The following is a 20,239-nucleotide window of genomic DNA, read 5'->3' as shown; positions in this document are numbered from 1 at the left end:
CCCCCAAATGGGGCGGGGGGGGGTGCGAGGCTGTGGGGAGCCCCCAGGGATGGGCAGGGGTCCCTGGGGGGCAGCCTGAAGGTGCCGGGGGGGTATGGGGGGGGGCAGCCAGCAAGGTAATGGGGTGTCCTAAAGGGGGGGGGGGGGACACGAGGGGGGGCTCGGGGTGCCCCCACCCCACCCCCATCCCCCTCCTGACCCCGGTGCCCCCAGCATGCTGCCCCCCCCCCCCCCACCTCCTGGTGTCCCCCCCCCCCTCTGCTTGCTTCACCCTCCTGGGGGATGGGGGGCACCCATGGGGGTGTCCCCATGTCCCCCCCCCCAAAAAAAAAAAAAAATAATCCCAAACCGCACGTCCTGGCACCCTATGGGGCCGGATCTGCCCCCCCACAGCCCCGGGGTGGGCAGGGGGGCAGCGGGCCTGGCTGTGTCCCTGTGTGCCCCCCCCCCACTCCCTGGGGCTGGGGGTGTCACATAGGGTGTGTGCCCCCCCCCCCCCTTTTCAGAGGAGCCCCCCCCTCATCTTTTGGTCGGATCATTAATAAAAAAAGCGGTGTTTTCGAAGAAATCCTGGAGTGGTGCTGAGCGGGGGGGGCACTGGGGGTCCTGGGAGGGTCCTGGGGGGGTCCCTGGGGTAATGGAGGGGTCCCTGGGGTGGGGGTGGGGGGGCACACACCACCCTATAACGCCCCCCCCGGGCTGGGCACAGCGCCCCCCCACCCGAGGGGGCGCCCTGCAGCACCCCTGGGTGCTCCCCACGCTGCTCCCCCCCCCCCCCAGCCCCCACCCCCTGGGTGCCCCCCCCCCCAAATTTTCCAGGTGCTCTGCGCCTTTAAGAGGCGCGGCCCGCGCCGCGGTGACGTCAGGCGCGCCCTCCGCCGGCGCGCCAAACCCCGCGCCGTGACGTCACCGCGCCGCTCTAAACCCCGCTCCCCCTCCCCCTCCCCCCTCCCTCCGCGTTCGGAACGTGCCGGCGGCCACGCGCCTGCGCGCGCGCGCCCTCCTCCTCCCTCCCCGCTGCGCATGCGCCGCGCCTGCGCGGGAAAAAGAGGCGGGGCGAGCCGGGTGGGCGGGGAAAGAGGCGGGGCGAGCGGGGTAGCAGCGCCGCGCATGCGCAATCCCCACCCCCCCCTCCTCCTCCTCCTCCGCCGGGCGGGCGGGAGGAGGGGAGGAGGGGGAGGGGCGGCGGCGGTGGCGGCGGCGGCGCGGGCCGCGCATGCGCAGTGCGGGGGGCGGCGGGGCGCGGGCTGCGCGTGCGCGGGGGGCGGCGGCGGCGGCGGCGGCGGGGCCCGGGCGGGTGCGGAGCGGAGCCGGGGGCGCTGCGGGGCCGGGGCCGCTCCCCCCTCACCCCTCACCCCAAAAGCTCAGCCCCGAGCCCTCTGCCGGTGTCACGGGGATGGCAGAAGGCGGCGGGTCCCCCGCAGCCGCCCCCGGGCCCGGCTGGGTGCTGAGGAGGAGGAGGACGGCGGCGGCGGGCGGAGCGCAGCGGCCCGTGGGGTAGGGCCGAGGCCGCTGGGCGAGGAGCGAGAAGCGTTGGGGGGCGGGGGGGGGGGGGCTCCCCTCACGGTGCCCTCCTCTCCGGTTGCTCCTCTCCGGTTGCTGTCCGCCTGCCGGTGCTCCGCTCCTCTCTCTGTGTGTGTGTGTGTGTGTGTGTGTGAGCTCGGGGCGGGGGGGGCCGCTCCCGGGGCTGGCTGAATGTGGGAGAAGATGGAGACCAAGACGATCGTCTACGACCTGGACACCTCCGGGGGGCTGATGGAGGTGAGGCCCGGCCGCCGGGACGAGGAGGAGGAGGAGGAGGAAGAAGGGGGGGGGGGGGGGGACACAGACACCGGGCCCCGCTTCCAAACACCGGGACCGGGGTGGGCACACACACACACACACACGGGGACCCCCCCCAAAAAATTTAAAAAAAAATTAAAAAAAAAAAAAGCCCTGTGGCCATAGAAGGAAGTGTGGAGGGAAGGCGGCGGCTCGCCCAGCCCCCGGGAGAGGCCCCTGCAGGGCGCAGGGCGGGCCCGGCCGCCGCCATCCCCCCCCCCCGGGGTATGGAGAAGGGTGGTGGGGGGCTTGGGGTGGTGCTGGGGGTCGTGGGGTTGAGGGGGGGTTGTGGGATTGGGGTGTGGAGCAGTCCCTGAGAGCCCCGCCGGGGGTTTTTGTGTCTCTCTGTGTGTGTGTGCGTGTGCACGCAGCAAATCCAGGCCCTGCTGGCTCCCCCCAAGAGCGAGGACGGGGAGAAGAAGAGCAGGAGGCCCGAGAAGGAGCCCCGGCGGAGCGGCAGGGCCACCAACCACGACAGCTGCGATAGCTGCAAGGAAGGAGGGGACCTGCTCTGCTGCGACCACTGCCCCGCCGCCTTCCACCTCCAGTGCTGGTAAGGCTCCCGCCGCCGTCGCTCCCTTCCTCCGTCTCCCTCCACGTCCCCCTCGCTGCCTTCCCTCCCTCTTCCTCCTCCTCCGGCAGCTCCCCGTTAGATCCAGGAGGGCCGAACGGGGCCGGGAGGCCAACCTTAAAAAAAATCAAGGAGGCGTGAACCCCTCTGGGAGACCCGCAGCACGAAGGCAGCACCCCCTCTGTGTTTTTTTTCTGGGGGGGGCAGCCACCGCGACACCCCCCTGGGCACCTCCAGCTTTTTTTTCCTTTCTTTTTGTGCCGAGAGGCCCCGAGGAGCGGCGAGGCCGCAGCCCGGCCGCTTGGCTGCTCCTGCCCGCGCCAGCCCTGCCACCTCCCCCCGGGGCCTTCGGCCTCCCCTCCTCACCCCTCGCCCTGGGGACGCCCCCCGGGGGTCTCCTTCCCCCCCCTGGGATGTGGGGTGGAAGCCGCGGCCGCGTCTCCCCCCGCGCGGGGCCTGACGTTCTCCCGGCGCTTCCGTGCTGCTGCAGCTGCTGGGAATAATGGAGGTTGCTGCCTCTGTGTCTCCCTGCCTCACTGTTTACAATATGGCGACCTTCCTTTAAATTATATTTTTATTCTCAGCGCCATTTTGGCTGCATATATGACTCCCGAACCCTCGCGGCCCTCGCCGGGTAGCTCAACGGCGCAAATACCTTCCCTTTTCCTCCCCCTCCGTGGAAATCCGGGCCTGCGGAGTTTAAAAATTGGCCCGGCTTATTCCTTTCCCTCCTTTTTTTTGCCTTCCTCCTGACTCCGGAGACCCGCTTGGCTCATCCAAGCGCCGTGGATTTTGGGGGGCGGCCGGCTCTTCTCCGTGCCCGGAGTCGGTGCGGCTTTGTTGATAAAAAGGCAGAGCTTTTTTTTTTTTTTTTCTGCTTTTTTTTTTTTTTTCCTGCATGCAAATCTCGGGGCCGTGGCGCGGAGGTGCGCGCGCGGAGGCGGTTTTGCGAGGCTGCAGCGGGGAGGAGGGCACCGGGTCCGCACAAAAGCCTCACAGCAGAGGAGAAAAACACCTGAACTTTTTTTCCCAGCCCCGAAGTTTCTCTCCTCTCCCGCGCGGGGGGGGAGAGCCCAGGTGGGGCAGAGGCTGCTCAACAGTTGCCACGGGGCTGGTGGCTGGTGCGAAACGAGCGCAGGCAGAGCGGGGAAACGGGGTGGAGGAGGGAGCGGGGCGAGTCAAACAGCTGGAGCTCGGGCGCACGGAGGATTCTTCCTTAGGGGAGAATTTTTTTTTAACCGCATTCCTTTCTCTCTTTCATGCTTTGGAGCTTTGTTTGCTGCCCTGTTCCAGCTGTCTCCTTTTTTTTTTTTTTTTTTTTTTTTCTTGGTGGTTATGCCGTGTTTCTATGCTAATTGCAGGTCTCTGAGCACTTATTAAGGGATTGCTGATACCGATTGCTGAGCGTGCGGCCGCGGTCGTGCAGGGAGTGTCCCGTTAGCAGCGCAGGGCCAGGCTCACCCGACAATGCTGTAGCAGCCATGACATCATCCCTCCTGCCCCGGGGAAGTGCTGCTGCTGGTGCTGCACATCCTCCGCGCTTGCTAGAATGGCACCAAGGGTTTTTTTTTCATCCCACCGTCTCGGTGGGCTTTAATTGAAGGTTTTTCCTCCGTATTTTGGGTGTATTTGGTTAAAACACGGCGTTTGCTTTCAGGTACTCTCGAACACATCCTGAGCTTTCTCTTGCTGAGGCTAGGATGTTAGATTTTGAGATGGGAGACCTGTCACGAAGGCTGCAAAGTTGCTTGGTTGGCTCTGAATCCTGGTTAACCTCGGCTGTAAACGAGTCTGTTCAGTGCAGGGCTAAATCTGGCTAAATTTCGTGACTTAATCTGGGAAGTTCCTTGCAGCTGGTCGGTGGGAAATGGCCGTGTAAGCCAGACAGCTGGGGAGCTTTGGCTGTACCAGGGTTGAGTTGGTTTGTGTTATAATCACAAAAACCCTTTGGCTAACTAGTCGCCCGTCAGGACAGGATCAGAAGGTGCAGTTCGGATTGTTCATTCCTGCTTTTCTCACCTTCCTTGGGATATCTCCTGGGTGGTGAGCATTCGGATGACCAGCAAAAGCCCAAACCCTGCTGCGTGCTGCTCCTGAGGGCCCCGTCCTGCCTTCCTGCCGAGTCCTCCGAGCAGGCCAGGTTGTGTCAGAGGGATGCTGGGGTTCTTTCCACATTTTCTTCCCCTTTACCTCCTACATCTTGCTTAAAGTAAACTTCCGTTCTGGATATAAACTTAGGCATAAAGGCTGCACTTGCAGCTTCCTTTCTGCCTCCTTTCTTTTTCTTTTTCTTTTTTTTTTTATTTAAAGAGCAGCAGCTGTAATGCAACGCTTGTTTTAAGTAATCGGAACAGCACTTTAAATACGCTGCTGTAGCATGGTAGCTGAATTGTGTCAACAGCTTAACCGTTCTTTAAATATTTATTGCCAGCTCTAGCACCAGGTTGCATTTATTATCGATATAGAAAACAAAAAGCTCCTCGTAGGCCAAGGGGTTGTGGTCGGTGCTGTGTAGGAGATGATGGAAAATGAAAGGCGAGGCGTGATCGGCCCGGGTTAACGCAGTGGGCTGGAGACAAGCCTGGCCCGTAAACCAGAATGGTTTCTGTGTAGGGAAGGCTCCTCGGTGTCGTGTTGTACACAGCTGCACGTTGGTTCTTTAGGGAAGAAGTTTGTGGCTCCCAAGCTTGCCTTTCCTTGAAAAAGGAGCTGCACGGATCATGCGGCTCCCATGCAGTGCTGGGGTTGTGTCGGTACGTGAGGCGCCGCACGTGGTCCTTGCGCTCTTTGCAGTTGTTCTGCTGAGCGCTGCTTGGAAATAAGAATTGGCATAAATAAGAACAAGCAACGTAGCCCCCAAACCCTTCGTCTTCTACAGAAACCAGAAAACGCTCGGCCAAAACGCTGAGAATCTCGCGGCTGGCGGCGCTGCGCGTCTCTGAGGGTAAATACCCAGCTCTGCCGTGGAAGTGGCTGAGTTTCTGTGGGTGGAAGCGCCTCCCCGGCTCGGCTGCTGGGAGGGTTTGGGCTCTTCTCACAGCACCAGCTCTGAATCACTCAAATCACTCGCTGGGTGTAAGGATCCTTCGGGTGCCGCTGCGGGAGGTTGCAGATAACCTGCCTCGGCTGGGGAAGTGTGCAATCCCTTCCAGATACTTAATTTTGACACACTTGGATTAATATCACAGCCAGGTGACTGTCTTCAGGTTTAAACTTCCAGAGAGGCTTTTTTCTCCCCTTGGTACTTGGTGGAAGCAGAGCCTACGGCTTCTAGCTCCTGATCCTCTGCTCTTTGTGACCTGGGCTGGGGCCGTGGCACACGAAGCGTTTTGTCCTGATGTTCTGTGCTAACGGTGTGTGTGTGTGTGCCCTGCCTTCATGCGATGGAAAAATAATTTTATTTCTCAGCACTTCTGCTATCCTTCCCGTTTACATCCCCCTCCTGCTGTGTGGTTGCTAGAACTCCCTGTGTTTTCTTAAGCTGTGGGTAAGCAGAGTTCGTGTTGAAGCCGGTTCGCGGTGCTGCGAATTTGTTCCAGCCTCAGCGGAGGATTAGAGAGATCCCTGCGAGAGGAAAAGTTTCGGGAGCGAGCTGGGGGAGGGGAGCGACGGCGGGAGGGAGAGCTAAGGCAGCCCAGTGTTGTGTTCCCTTTCAAGCCTCGCTGCGAGTTTCTGCTTGGAGGAGCCCTCTTGGAAATCGCTCACCTCGCCGGGCGCCGCTGTTCCGAGTCCTTCCTAAAACCGCCTGCTGCTGGCTTTGGGAGCTGTGCTGCTAGCGTGGCGGAGCCACCCGAACTGCCTAAATCCCACCGACTGCCCCTTAACCGTAAGCACACGGCGTCGGGGTGCTGCCTGGCAAAACAGCTTCTCCCCCACAGGCTGCATCTCCCCGGGCTGCATCTCCCCGCAGCCCTGCTGGGACAAGCACGCCGAATCCCGAGCGGGGCCCGCGAGCTCCATCGGACTCCTTGCAGCACTTGCCTCTCGCCGTGTTTATATTTGGAGCTTTTGGCTCCGTTTCCCCTCCGATTTGGCAGCCTCCTCCCGAGCGCTGTTGTCGAAGAACGGGAGTGACGGAGCTGCAAAGGGGAGCAGCCAGAGCTGAGCCTTGGGGACGTTCTCTGAGTCGCACGGGTTAAATGCTTGGTGCATAGAATGGAAAAAGGAGTTGGGTTTAACTGGAGGGACATTAGTAACTCTTTCCGTGCCTCATTCAGGTCTAAACCGCCCTGCCTTATCTCGGCATTCCCTGCCTTATCTCGGCATTCCGTCTCCCTTCGTTTTTGCATAAATCCCCATTCTTTGGAGGGGGTGAGGGGAGGGGAGCATCACCCTGGCTATTGTCTCTGCTGATCCTGCCCTGAAGGTGCCTCTTGGGCTGCCTCCGGCTTTCAGGTGAAACTTTGAAAGAACCCAAAGCATCTGCCCCTGCCGGGAAAGGCAAGGTGGCCGGGAAGCTGCCCAGAGGCTTATCTCAGCCCTGAGTGACCTGAGGAGGAGCACAGCTCCCGGACTCTGAATTAAATACATGTCGGTGCGATTCGGACGCGTTGGCTCTTCTGACAGTTTCAAAAAGTGTAGTTTAACTCAGCGAAGGCTTTTCTTTTGAGGTTTCCTGGTTTGGTTTTTACATTAAATGCCTGGCAAAAGCCTGCTCCAACATCTGTATGAGTGCAGTTCTGTGCAAAACGTCGCTCTAACTCTCTCTGTCTTAACTGATGGAGTTTGTTAGAACGGGAAAGTGAGGGGCAAAAAGAGGCAGGCAGCTTTTCTTGCCCTGCATCTCCCCTTCTGGTACTTCGGCGCTGTCGGGGCCAGCGTGGTCTAGCTCCCAAACCAGAAGGAAGCAGTCGCACTGGCCTGGTTTCCCAGCGCGGGGTCACTGCGCATGTGTCTGCAGATGTGGTAACATGATCGGTCCTGGCAGTTCTCTGCGGCGCTCGTACCAATGAAAGCTTTTCTCTCCCCCCCTTATTTTCGGCCTAAATCTCTCGGTGCAAAACCAGATAAGGTCAACCTGAATTTGTGACCTTAAGCCGAGGGCAGCAGAAAACCGCCGATAAGGAGAAGCGGAGGAACTGATCTAATTCGGGGGGGCTGGCAAATCCCAGCTCCCGGCAGCGTGTGCGTGCTCGCGTTGGGCTGAGTGTGAGCAGATTCTGCAGCGTGGGCACGAGTTGGCCCGAGCCGGGCGTTGGGATCAAGCTGTGAATCGCCACCATCAGCGTGAAGGGGCGAGACTTGCAAGCCCCGAGGATCCTGAAAATCAGCGAGGGGATGTTTAACTGCTTCGCTTAGGCTTTGTCTGCAGGCAGCTCGTGTACAGACCAGCCCCGTGGCAAACATCCGGCCTGATCCTGTAAAAGGGCACGGCGTGAGGCTGTTAATAAGGAAAGTTCTCGGCGGTTTCATCCCTTTGCTTGGGGAGGTGCCAGCTTCACCGTGACTGGGACTGGCGGAGCTGAGAACTCCTTCGGTGCTGTCCTGGAGCTGAGGTTTGATCCTGACGAAGTTCCCTCGGATGAAGTGGCCTCGGTAGCTGCTCCGGAGCTGGTCTTTCCTGGTACGTGGGACCTGCAGGCATGACTCACGGGAGCGTTTCAAAACGTGGAAAGGTCTTCCCGGAGGAATTCCATCTCCTCCAGGCATTTGCAAAGGAAATTCTTAATTGGATTAGATTCAGAATACTAATCTGCTAATGACTGTTTGTTATGGAGATCTTAGCGCTATCTTGTAAATATATTCACCTTCATTCAGCCTGCCTGGTGCCTGCTCGTTGCACGCGAGCTCGGTCGTGCAGCTGCCTGCAGATCTTCAAGCTGGGGTTGGGAGAAGGACCACCGTGTGAGTGCACCAAGTGGTGTGACGCTCTGATAATTCTCCCCTCTCTCCATTTCCCAAAGTTGCTTTAGGTGGGGATAGTAAATGGGGAGCGTGTCTGACCTCCTGCTGTGCTTCTGGTAGGGCTGGTGTGTGGGAGTGCTCCCGTGCTGTTGTCAGCTACCGATTTTTAACCACAAACTTTGTATTTTTAGGAAGAGAAAGGGTCAGATATGCGTTTTGCCCCCTGAACGTGACCTTTTTGACTTGGTTTGCACTTGCTCTTGTGGTGGTGGTGTAAAAAACCCCTGTGTGTAGTGCAAGTGGGTGTTAAACTGTCTTTCTTTCTGGACTGACTCCGTGGTTTGTGAGGCTCCTGAGCTTGTCCTGTGCTCTGGAGCCCCTGTGAGCAGCAAGCGGCAGGAATCTGCTGCAAAGAAAGCAAGCAGCTCCTCGCAGAGCAGGAAAGAGGTGTGTATCTTCCTGAAAGCAGGCGTTGCAAAGCCTGAACGTTCAGGGAACGCTGCCTGTTGCAATATAAATCACATGTGAGAATGGCTCAGCTACCTGTTTTTTTTTGTTTGTTTTGTTTTTTTTTAAACCAGTCAGGAAGTGAGCTCGGAGTTCTGAAAATGCTAACGTATCTCAGAACATAATATGGCTTTGTTCTGGGAGTACGAAGTGCTGGATCCGAAAGGAGTGAGTGTAAGCAAAAAGCCGCTTGCCACGTCGAGTTACTGGCTAAACTTGGGATTTTACGACGCAGTCAGATGGTCGGAGCCGGCTCTTCCTTACGCTGCCTGCAGCTCCACGGCACGCTAGATGTCTGCCCAGCTTCTCCCAGGAGTGCTGCGGGGCCTGGTGTCTGTAAGCTGTGTAACAACAGTGCTGCACCTTCTCTTTAATGAAGCACTGGTGGTAACGCGATCACGTTTTCGTTTAGGGTACGGAGCAAACGCTTCCCGTAGTCAGAAAAGAGGAAGGAAAAACCCTCTAAATTGTCCTTCCAGCATCAAATCTCGAGTACAAAAAGCCTCTGAGCTGGCTGGGGGAAATGGAGCGCCTGAACCCAACTCTAACCCGTTTCTGCTGACGTCTGCTCTGCACGAGTCACTTGAAGTAAACTAGATGGAGCTGGAGATTACTGCCTTTGAACCCCGCAGAAAGCAGTGGCCTGAGGATGCAATTTGGCAGGCTGAAAACCCCATGCTGAATTTCTGGCAAGCGGCAGTGATTGGTGTGAAACACCTGCCTGTACAGCCTCTGACTTGGGGCAGGGCGTCATGTGAACCTCCCGGTGATCTCAGTCTAGAATAGCAACGGGAGCAGGATATGAAGGTGATCGGGAAAAGGCAGAAAAGGATTTATACCCCGGCGTAAGGTCGCTTTTTGGGTTGTGCTTTCTTCTTTTGGTTGGGGTTGGGGGGCTGTTTTTCTTGCTCTTCATTTCCCTCTCCTCCCCGGTGTTCTCGGGAAAACCTAGCCCCCGGGTAGGTGTCAGAATTGTGCTGCACTTGGCCGTGTGACAGCAAATTCGTATCCTTGCTTTTATGGGCCTGCGTTTCAGCCTCTTCTGATGTTCTGCTTTCCCTGCGTTTGGTCTCCCTTTGCCACCTTATTGCTTCCGTCCTTTCAGCCCCGTCTCCTTTGAACACATTCAGTATCGCGAGGGCTGAATGTGCTCACCTTTCAGAAACCTCTCCAACCTGTTTTTTTTTTTTTTTTTTTTTTTTTTTTTTTCCCCCAGAGCTGTCTCTTCATTTATTGTTCTTTAGAGACACGATCGGGTGAACCGATTCTCGCCAGAGCTGTGTTGTTCCTCAGCCCTCTTTCTTCTCCCCGTTGCTGCCCTATGTGTCAGCCAGCTTTGAGGAGATGACTTCTAATCTGTTAAGAAGATGGTGCTATAAAGATCCGAACACTTAATGATGGATCTGGCCATTGAATTCGGGCTATTGTTACCATTGTCTGCGGTGCAGGCGTAAGGAGTGATGTGCAGGAAAGAAATGGGATGTGCAAAACGTCTGAATTTCAGGGTATGACCCAAATTTTCCAAAGTCAACAAGTCTTCCTCTTGACTTTTCTGATTTCTGGTTATAAATACAAAGCCAGACAGTTGCTAGCAAGTATGTCCCAAATATCAGAGCTCAAAACCAACCAAACTAAATTAAAACCAAAAAAAGTACTTAGAGGGTGCACGTGACAATATACATACATTTTCATTCATATCTACTTGCACAGATATGTGCTTATTTTTATATATGGAAATCCAACACCTGAAATTAAGGGGAAAAGTGCTTTTATTTTTTATTTTTTGTCAGCTGTTAATGAGGATAATAACTAATGGGTTGTCTGGGGAATGCTCTCTAGGCCAGGTTCTTCCTATGAATAGAAGGAACCCGTGGCATCAGGTGGTCACATTTTTCATGCAGCCTAACCAATCTGTTGGAAGCTCCCGATTTCAGGTCCAAGACAAAAAAGTTGGACATCTTTGTGTTGGAGAGAATTTTACTGATTTTCTGAGAGCCTAAGGGGTGCCCATGTGCACATGGAGGGGCAGGAGCACTGGTGATGAAGAGGAGGAGAGGTGAAGTAAGGCAGGTAATGCAGGCTTCCACGAGGTGGTACTTGGTGCTCTTCACAGCACCGGGCTGGCAGGAGTGGTGTAAGGAAGGATGCAAGAAGCACGCAGCGAATGACACTTTGGGAGATTGCATCCCTGGCAGTATTAATGTCCTAGGCTCTTAGGGTTCAAGTCTTGCTCTGTTTTTGTCCTGGCATATGGACAGATTGTTAGGGTACCTTCATCTTCCCTTGCATGCATCGTTTCTCCCAGTGTGGCCTTATAACAGTATAATTTGTGACATGTGAAATGGTCACTTCTGTCCTCATCCTTGCTTAGTGGCAGCCGAAATAATCGTGTACTGACCTGTCCAGTGATGCCCAGGTCTCCTTGCTGATGTACACACCTCTCCTTGCTTTTTCTATACGTGCTCAATACTTTCACCTCGATGTAAACAAACGTAGGCTGGCTGCTATTAAGCTTTTTTCCCACTCATTCCCCTAGGGGAAGGGAATCTGTACCACAGCTACAGAAGTACAGCAGCTGATGCTCTGCAGTTCATGTGAATTGCACTGCTGGCCTTAAGTAGGTGTAACGTATACAATATGTGAGCCTATTCGAGATCAGAAAGTTCCTAAAACTCTGCTGGTTGTAACACGATCGGGTCACGCTCAGAGGTCTGCGAGGAACAGAAATTGTGCTGAGCTTGTCTCAAGTCTGGTGGTCTCTGCTTCGGTGCTTGAGAAATCCGTGTGTTCATCAGGAGGATTTTCTTGTGCTCCTGAGCGTCAGGACTTTGCTCCTCTTAAGGAGCAGATGGAGTTTGAAGAACATTTTGTAGACCTCTGATTAGACGCTGTCGGCATGGAAAGCTGACAGTATTCCCAGTAATTATCTTAAGGTAATGAAGCCTCACTTCTTTCTTCACGGAAAATAGTAAACTCCTCTTTGATCCAGGACTCGCAGTAGGAAGGTAAGGGAGCTGCAGCAGGGAACCTACACCAAGCTGCAGCTGCTGCCTCGTTCTGTGGGGTTTTATGGGTTCGGCCGGGGCTGCAAGCGCTGTGTCCCAGGTGTCTTCCTGCAGGGTTTGGGAGCAGCTGTGAGCAGAAACGTGTAACTTGGGCTCAGCAAAACCGCTCCGGAGGCCTGAATGTGTCAGTGATGCAACCTTCTCTGTTTCTCAATGGGGCGCTTGTAATGCGCGGGCAGCGTGGTTGGTTTCCTGGTTTGTTTTAGCTCGGGCTGCCATTGAGGCCCTGCCGTAGGAAGCCAGGGAGCCTTGTTCTTTATGAAGCCGGTAGAGCAGCTGTACCTCTATCCATCATCAGGATAAATAGGAGCCCGATAGAAGAGCCGAACGCTTCTTCCTCTGCTTTACTGGCAGCCGTAACCGGCATCCTTCATCACGAGCCTGTCACTGAGCCTTGCTAAGGTAAAGGGAAGTTTTCTGAGGACACAAAACTCAGAAATCTTACCTAGATTTTTTTCACAGGGTTACTATTTTCCACCGCACAGCAAAAATATTAAGCCCAGTTGCTGAAAACAACTAAAATCAAAGGCAAGTCGTTGCAGAAAGCTCCTCCAGACACCGTGGTGTTTTCCTGCCACCTTTACCCCAGCCTGAGAGCAGCAGCCTGCAGCCTGGTGGGTCTGGGGCATGCGCTCCGCGGCCTCGACATGCTTCTGACGTGAGATGGCCACCAGGCACGCCGTGTGTAAATAACCACGGGTCTGCCTGTAAGGCTCCCTCCGAGAGCCGTGGCCCGGCTTGCATTGAGAAAGGTGCCGTTCTTTGAGCGTGTTTACTTATTTATTGAGGTCAGCAAAGTGAAGAGTAATTATGGGATTTAGACGAACATCAGGCAGCTGATGTATGAGAGCTCCAGAGTGTGAAATTGAAAAGCTGAGTGGCTTCGTGCTATTGTTTGCTTGATTAAAAACTCCGAACACACAGATGACTCTTGGAGATTTTTGATTTCATCATAGCTATTTAAATTTTATTTAAGTGGGGCTCTGCATAATGCTGAGACCATGGGAGCTAGTCCAAAAGTTTGCAAAAGCAAGTCGTGAAAACATAAATCTGGTGAATTTCAAGAGATGCTACTTGGCTATTTCAAAAAAAAAAAAAAAAAAAAAAAAAGCTATTAGACTAGTATTATAAATAATAAATAAATAAAGCAATTTGGTGTAGTGGCTTTTGAATAGGCAGTGATGGACATGTGTAATTTTCAGAGTTGTTCTTCCAGGTGTTTGTGTGGATATTAACCTTAAAAATCAGACTCCATTTTTTGGATCTGTCTTTGTCTTAAATTCAGAAATGTGTTTGTCTGAGCACATTTGATTCAGGTCAGACCAAACCCTGCAGGTTAAATAGCCCCGGTCATCGCTCCTGCCTGTGATGACAAAAGGGGGGGACCTTTCCGAAGTGAATGTTTGCCAAAATTTTGCAGAGCAGCACAATGGAGTGGTGTGTGGTTCAGAGGAGATGTGCTGGAAGTGAGGATAAAGTTGGTGCTGTGCAGCCACAGGTCATGTTGGCAGCAAACACTGGCGGCTGGAGATCTGCATGCTAATGAACGTATGAAAGATAGGGAGAAAGCGGCCATGGTGTTCCTGCCAAAGTGCTAATTCTTACCTTGGTTATGAAGATCAAGCGCCTTGGTCGGATTTAAAAATGAGTTTTTCTTATGCTTACAGTAAAAGGTTGAAGAATGCGGTCATAACTAGTCAATTAAAATAGCATTCTTTAGCACTTCCTTGGCTTTATGTGAAGACCCAGGAAATGCTCTTTCCGTGCGGAGAGGCCAGCAGTCCAGGAACAGCATTCATCAGTCTTTGTTAGTGCAGCGAGCTGCCTTGATGAACAGTTCATTAACCAGGAGAAGCAGAATCAGTCTTTTAATACACTTGCTGGAGCAGTTAGGCCTTGACAGCAAGCAAAAAAAAAAAAAAAAAAAAACACCTCAGGAGGCTAGTCTGAGAGCCAAAACCTCGCTGCTGCTCTGAGGCTCGTCTTTTCCCCTCCTTCCCAGGCCTTTTGGGAAGAAGCATTCCAGTAAATCCTGGGTGAGCTGTCCCGTAAGGGCACTGTGTACACAGGGCTGCCCTGGCAGATAGTTCAAACATGAAAAAACCCACGACCATAACGCCACACACCTTTACCACGGAGCCCGTTCTGACTCTTCCAGGCACCTCTCAGGATTCCTGGCGGTATTAATTGTTTCATTGTGAGGCACGTCAGACGAAGGCAAGCAGGTAAAACAGATGCCCCCAGGCACCTGGCAGCGCGTGGACGCCTGGCAGGCCGCGCGTGCGTTGGGATGGGGCAGACGTGTTCCCAGGAGTTGAGGCACGCTCGGCGGCGGCTTCAGAGGGCTCAGATCCACCGCAAACAAGTCAAAGGCTGTGGGTTTTTTCCTCCACGAGTCAAAGGCTGTGGGTTTTTTGGTTTTTTTTCCTCCCCGGGGTGCTGGGAGGGGAGGCGGAGGTGGGCCAGGCGATGTGTGCTGACTGTGGCTGCGGACCTACAAACCCTGCTGGCAGCAGGGGTAAAAGCTGAGCTGTTTCAGGGCCGAGCCTGGATTCACAGGGCAGCGAGCACATGGGGATCGTTCATTCCTTTCCCCTCCTTCCACCCCCTTTCCACGCTTCTGTCAGCAGGAGATTAGCGTGGGCCGGGGAGGGGGGAGTCGCCGCTTCAGCCAAACACCTGAGGCTTGGTGTAAAGCAGGCGGTGGCTGAGGCTTTGGTGCTGTCATCTAGAGCCCGATCTCTTGTTCATCCCGGCCCTCCAGGAAATGAGAAACAGAAGCAAGCTGCAGGTACGTCTCTGTGCACGGGCAGAGCGTGGCGTTTCTGGAGCCGCCTGCAACGCTGAGGCCTCCGAAACCCTGCGCTGCTCCTCAAAATGGCTGCCAGATGTCTTGGCTCTACTGAATTCCCCGGGGCCTGACACCAGAAACACCGCGGCTCACACCGCTTTGGTTCTCACTCCGTTCTCCCCCTGGTCACCCAGGCAAAGTGGCTCAAGGTTGAGCATGGCCCTTGTTGGCTGTGGCACCTGAGGCGGCTTTGTGGGACCGACAGCACACGCACGGGACAAGGCTTGCCAGGGCCGTGCCTGAACAAAGGAAACGCGTTTGTTTTTATAGCTCAGGCGTGGGAGCCCGGCCTGGGACCCTGTGTGATTTCAGTCTGCTAGGAACAAGTCTCCTGGAGCAGGCTGGCTGCCCACGCAGCTTCCTGGGCAAGGCCTTGTGAGCTCCTCGCCGGTGCGGCCACGCAGCGGTCATCTTGTAACCCTGCCATAGCCGAGGTGATGCTGGCGTGGGTGAAGGAGCCTCCGCGTCCTTCTGGTGGTGCTGCATCCGCTGAGCACGCAGCACAGGCCTTGCTTTGTGGAGTTCCTGTGTAATTATCTCCAGCATCGATAGGCAGGACTCTTTCAAGCAGATCTTAAAGCCGTGCTGCGTGGTAACTAGCTGTTTATCTGACAGCGTGGATGTTTTTCCTGCGAGAGTCAGCAGTTTGCTGAAATAACAAAACTTAATGATAAAGAGGTGTTGGAAAGTACTCGAGCTAGTAGTAGGATTTGTAAGGGAAGTGTATCATCTAACATATGCTGCTCTGCCTTTCACCGAGGAAAAAACGTTTCTCAAAATAGTCTTCCTTGCTCCTTCGTCTAATTTACTTGGGTTTATTTCTAGAATCAAAATGAGAATGTCATTTTGATGTGATACAGCCTTTATAGTAAGTGCAAATCCATATGAGTAGGATGCATCTTGTGCTTCATAGCCAAGGCAAGCTGTACATGGTGACACTTTTAAGAGTATTTGGGTTGTCTTAAGATAGGAGGTGGTTTCCACCATGAAGTTAGTGTGCCCAGGGATGGAGTACATGAGAAGCAGTGGGTAGGCTTCATGGCAGCTCGTTCAGTTGCATTCGCACTGCAAATTCAAGGGCTAGAAATGCCTCACTATATGAATGCTTGCTGCACAGTAATCTCTGTAGTGTTACATCAAGTAATCAAGTTATTTAAGGCGGATTGAGCGTCAGGGGAAGGTATACTTATGGCACGCAAATGAATTGTCCATTTATCTTTGCCGTTCAATTCTAAGACTGTCCTCTTAAAAATATGGAGCATGCTGCATCGTGGAGATGAGACGGGAGTCATGGAAGACTTAACGTCACTGGTGACAGAGCTGCCCTGACTTGGGCTACGTGTAAATGAGATGTTCCAGAAATAACAGTAAAGCTTTGCTTTTTATTTCTCTTCTAGCAACCCTCCGCTCAGTGAGGAAATGCTGCCTCCAGGGGAGTGGATGTGTCACCGCTGCACTGTGCGCCGAAAGGTAAAGTCTCTTGTAACAACCGTGCTCCCTGCCCTTCCAACTGTCCATCTGAAATGTGAACCCTTTATTTTAAAATTTCCTCTCCCCTTAATGTGAACGTACACGCCACCAGAATTGCTCTTTGTGGTTAGGGTCGTAAAGGGGGCTTTGTTAGGAACAGGCTGCAAGAAAACCAAAGTGTCTTGATGAGATTGTCCTGGTATTTTTTAATGTTGCTACTAAGAACCACAAAACTGAAGTGCCTGCTATGTTTGTGTCAAGCTGTGCCTTTTAACCTGCTTTCCTTTTTCTCCCATTCTGGAAGGGAGGGAGAACTGAGGCACAGAGGGAAGGGCTCTAATGCTGGAGGAGGTGAGCTGTGTTCAGGTCAAACAGGTGGCCTGATAATGTAGCTTTGGCATCAGGGCTGTGATTCTGGTTAATGTGCGTTTTTTAGAAGGGTGACTTCACAGCAGTTGCACATCAGCAGAGGGTGAAATCACAGTGAGTTGTGATTTCCTGGGCTGTTGAACAGGATGGGGAGGAGATGACTGGGCAAGATTGTGGCTTGTCTTATTTTCCTTGATACTCTTTCTCCAGGAAGCTGTCTTGCACAATGTAAACATCTTACTGCTGTGAGTACGTAAGACTGCGTACCAGAGGATTTAGAAACTGTACCAACCAACTAGTAACTGTTCCCTTAAAGTGACACCCAGAACAGATTTGAAGAAAACTCTGTACTCAGTCTTTTGTTCCCGAAGCTATTTCCTTGTTCTGTTTCCAGGGTACTGTTCAGTCATCTGCTAACAGCACAGAGGAGGGTCACAAATTTAAAAACAAATAAACACCACAACACCAACGAAAAGAATTCTCTATTAAAAATTGTCTGATAACACTTCTCTCCTTTTACAGACCACTTCATAGTGATCTTGTAGATTGGTGACGCTGGCACTGGAGCAGTTCAGCTGCCGCTACCAGGCCATGCAGCTGCCCCCTTCTCTTGCAAAAACGGATCCCTCAGTGATTGCCATGTATTGTTTTCCTCTGCTGCAGTCCTCTCTGCCCACCTTGTTCAAGAGTCCTGGCGTCAAGAGATAGTGTGCTGGTTTTACGTTGTGCTTGTGTTCTCAAGCTCCTTGTTCTGTAATGGGTTCAGATGCACTGCCAGGGTTAATAGACTGTGTCGACAATGAGTGGTCTACCATGGAGTTTCTCAGTGTTGGCTAGCAAAGTAAACAGAGTTGTCTGATCTGTCAAGTGTTTAGGACTAGAAGCTGTGAAACATTGTCCTGATGTGGACTCAAATGCGGCTGTCCTGAAAGGAGAGACATGCTAATTTTCCTCCCTGTGCTTGGTTCCCTTCAGCTGGTTTGTCATCTGTGTGTTAGCTGCAAGCAAATTGGTTTTGCTAGGTCAAGGCTTTATGGTGACTTCACGGGGGAAGTCGTAGTAAGTGGCTGAAGCCTTTTCAGATGCTGTTTGTCTTCGATTGCTTATTTGTCAAGGTTGATGTGCTTTGTTTGTGGCCTCCATGATAAGCCTGCCTATTCATGTCGTGCAGAAGCGAGAACAGAAGAAAGAGCTGGGGCAGGTAAATGGATTGGTGGACAAATCTGGGAAAAGGACCACCTCCCCAACCAGTGACGCAGACCTCTTGGACAGGTCTAGCAGCAGCATCAGGGCTAATGCGCATGCCAGGATCTTGGAAAGGAGAGCGAGCCGGCCTGGCACTCCCACATCCAATGCCAGCACCGAGACCCCCAACTCGGAGCAGAATGATGTCGATGAGGACATAATTGACGTGGATGATGACTCTGCCATTGCAGAAATGGACTGTGGGCAGCCCCAGCTGAAGCGACCCTTTGAGCTTCTTATTGCTGCTGCCATGGAAAGGAACCCAACGCAGTTCCAGTTGCCGAATGAACTGACCTGCACCACAGCACTTCCAGGTGAGCGTTGGTAAAGGTGTCTGCAGTTGCATCCTGCTGCCAACTTGCCTTTTCTCCCCTCTTTGCTCCTTGGTAGCTGTGGTTTTGGTGATGCTGTCTGGTGAAAATAGAGTGCAGAAGTGCCCCTGGTCCTCATACAACAGCAGGTGGCCTCTTGGCTTCCCCAGTGGGAATGCTGCTGGGAGCTCCACCTCCTTGAAATAGATGTTTTCTGTATTCGGCCTAGTCTAGATCATCGATCTGAAGAAAAAGTTTCCAGTTGTCCAAATACTTGATTTTGACTCTAGGTACAATAGCTTAGTCGAGTAACAGCGTAATTGTTTCAGTGACATCCTGTGCCTTAAGCTTAAAGTATGTCTGCCTTTAAAGCCCATTTCTGTCACTTGACTCTAGATTTAGTGGTTGATAAGGGCTCCTTAAGCAGTTCTTTCCTGCCTTTTCTATTTGCCTCTGCCTGAGAAGATTATGTGTATCAGCCAGGAAGCGAATCTCTGCTATGTGGGTAACCCAAAGCCTTTTAAAATTTACTTTCAGGTACTAGCAAGAGGAGGAGAAAGGAAGAAACCACAGGAAAGAACGTCAAGAAAGCACAACACGAGTTAGACCACAATGGTTTGGTTCCCTTGCCGGTCAAAGTCTGCTTCACATGCAACAGGTACGTAACTCTTCCAGGGAAGCTCACTCTTCCAGGGAAGCCCGTTGGTGTAGCTGCACCCTTCACGGGAACAAAGTTCTTGATGAAAAAAGCAAACTATCTGTTACCTTTTCCATTCCCTGTCAGTTCCCGCTTTACAATCTGCTAAACAAATGGAGGAATAATTGTCCTTGCTAAATAACAAATGCTTAGTGACAAGTATAGGTGTGGCTTCTGCAGTCCTGCATGGCTGTAAAGGTTTTAAAGTGTAGCCTGAAAAGAGCGAGCTGTATTGCCTTCAGTGTTTTTCTACAAGGAAGACTTCTAGTGATGGTTGTTTAGACAACTGAGATGTTTGTTTATGGTTTGTGAAGGAGATATGTGAGGAGGTGACCTTTAGGAAATAGAAATCTACAGAGAGATACAAGCCCAAGGCAAACAGGAGTATTGTGCTGAAATAGTAAATCTTAGAACTAGTATAAAATACTGCTGTGCTCTTTTATAACTGCAGAAATAAAAGCACCGATAAATCCTGGCTCAAAATGTCAGCAGAACCAAAAAACTTTATTTCAGGAACCCAGTCAGGGTGAGTTTCTGGAATGAAGCTGGAGACTCAGGTGGGCTTTTGTGGGGAACGGCTGATGGCTTTGTCATAGAGTTGACTGCTTAGAGAACCCAGAGCAGTGGGGGTAGTAGCTTTCTGGAGTTCGAGGTGTGTTCTGAGAACATCTCAGGCTTATTGAAGTAAATGTCCCAGCTTCACACAAGATTGGTCTGAGGAAAATTGTGACAATCTGAGATTTCCTTTGGATCTCTGGATTTTGCTCTAAATGAAGCCATTCAGAACTAACGCACAAGGTCAACTCGAGAAGTCTCTTACGTGACTCGGACAGGTTCTTGCAGCTTTCCAGCAATGGGATCTCCTCCTGCCAAAGGACTTCTGTTGAACCAAGGAACCCTCGTTTATGGGCAGGTCCTTTTGCCCTGAGTGGGCCTTGCAGAAGGTCCATATAGATCGAGTTACAAATCTGAAGCCTAATTTTAGATGCAAGTAACACGGCGTTAGGGGAGTTGGTGGGGAAAGATAAGCCGAAGTGGCCAGCCAAGCCTGCCTGCACGTTCAGTTAATGCTCTGCTTTCTGCGTGGGAAATAAGATATGGCTCTCTCTTTGCAGGAGTTGCAGAGTGGCACCTCTCATTCAGTGTGATTATTGCCCACTCCTGTTCCACATGGATTGTCTGGAGCCACCTCTTACTGCCATGCCTCTGGGTAGATGGATGTGCCCAAATCACATAGAGCACGTGGTGGTAAGCAGGACTATGATTGCAGTATGGTAACCGGATGCTGGAGTGGAACCTGGCAGGTCCATTAAAGGACAAAGTACAACAAATGTAAAACAGCTTCCGAGCTCTTATTGCTCCCTGTAACGCTTGTAAAGCTCCTGCTGCAAGCAACACGCTCTCCAAAGGAATATGATGCTGCTCGCTGCAATAAAATATAAGGATGGGGGAACTCCTTCCCGTAACTGAAGCTGACAGCTCAGATTG

At 52.9% G+C, this 20,239-nt stretch overlaps 1 protein-coding gene across 2 annotated transcripts in view; it reads left to right on the top strand.

Moving 5' to 3' along the window:
- The first annotated feature begins 1,292 nt into the window (after window positions 1-1,292).
- The window catches only part of PHF12 (PHD finger protein 12), a 31,178-nt gene continuing 12,231 nt past the window's right edge, over window positions 1,293-20,239 (top strand). For both annotated transcript variants that reach the window (XM_084299492.1, XM_084299491.1), the window contains exons 1-6: window positions 1,293-1,761; window positions 2,193-2,374; window positions 16,057-16,129; window positions 17,670-18,057; window positions 18,592-18,712; window positions 19,867-19,999. In XM_084299492.1, the coding sequence (XP_084155618.1) occupies window positions 1,696-1,761; window positions 2,193-2,374; window positions 16,057-16,129; window positions 17,670-18,057; window positions 18,592-18,712; window positions 19,867-19,999 (963 nt within the window). In that variant the 5' untranslated portion in view covers window positions 1,293-1,695. The remainder of the gene's footprint in view (window positions 1,762-2,192; window positions 2,375-16,056; window positions 16,130-17,669; window positions 18,058-18,591; window positions 18,713-19,866; window positions 20,000-20,239) is intronic.

Source organism: Netta rufina (genome assembly GCF_964035555.1).
Source record: "Netta rufina genome assembly, chromosome: 21".
Lineage (NCBI taxonomy): Eukaryota > Metazoa > Chordata > Aves > Anseriformes > Anatidae > Netta > Netta rufina.
The sequence above is the reverse complement of the archived record's forward strand: the minus strand, read 5'-3'. Positions and strand labels throughout refer to the sequence as shown.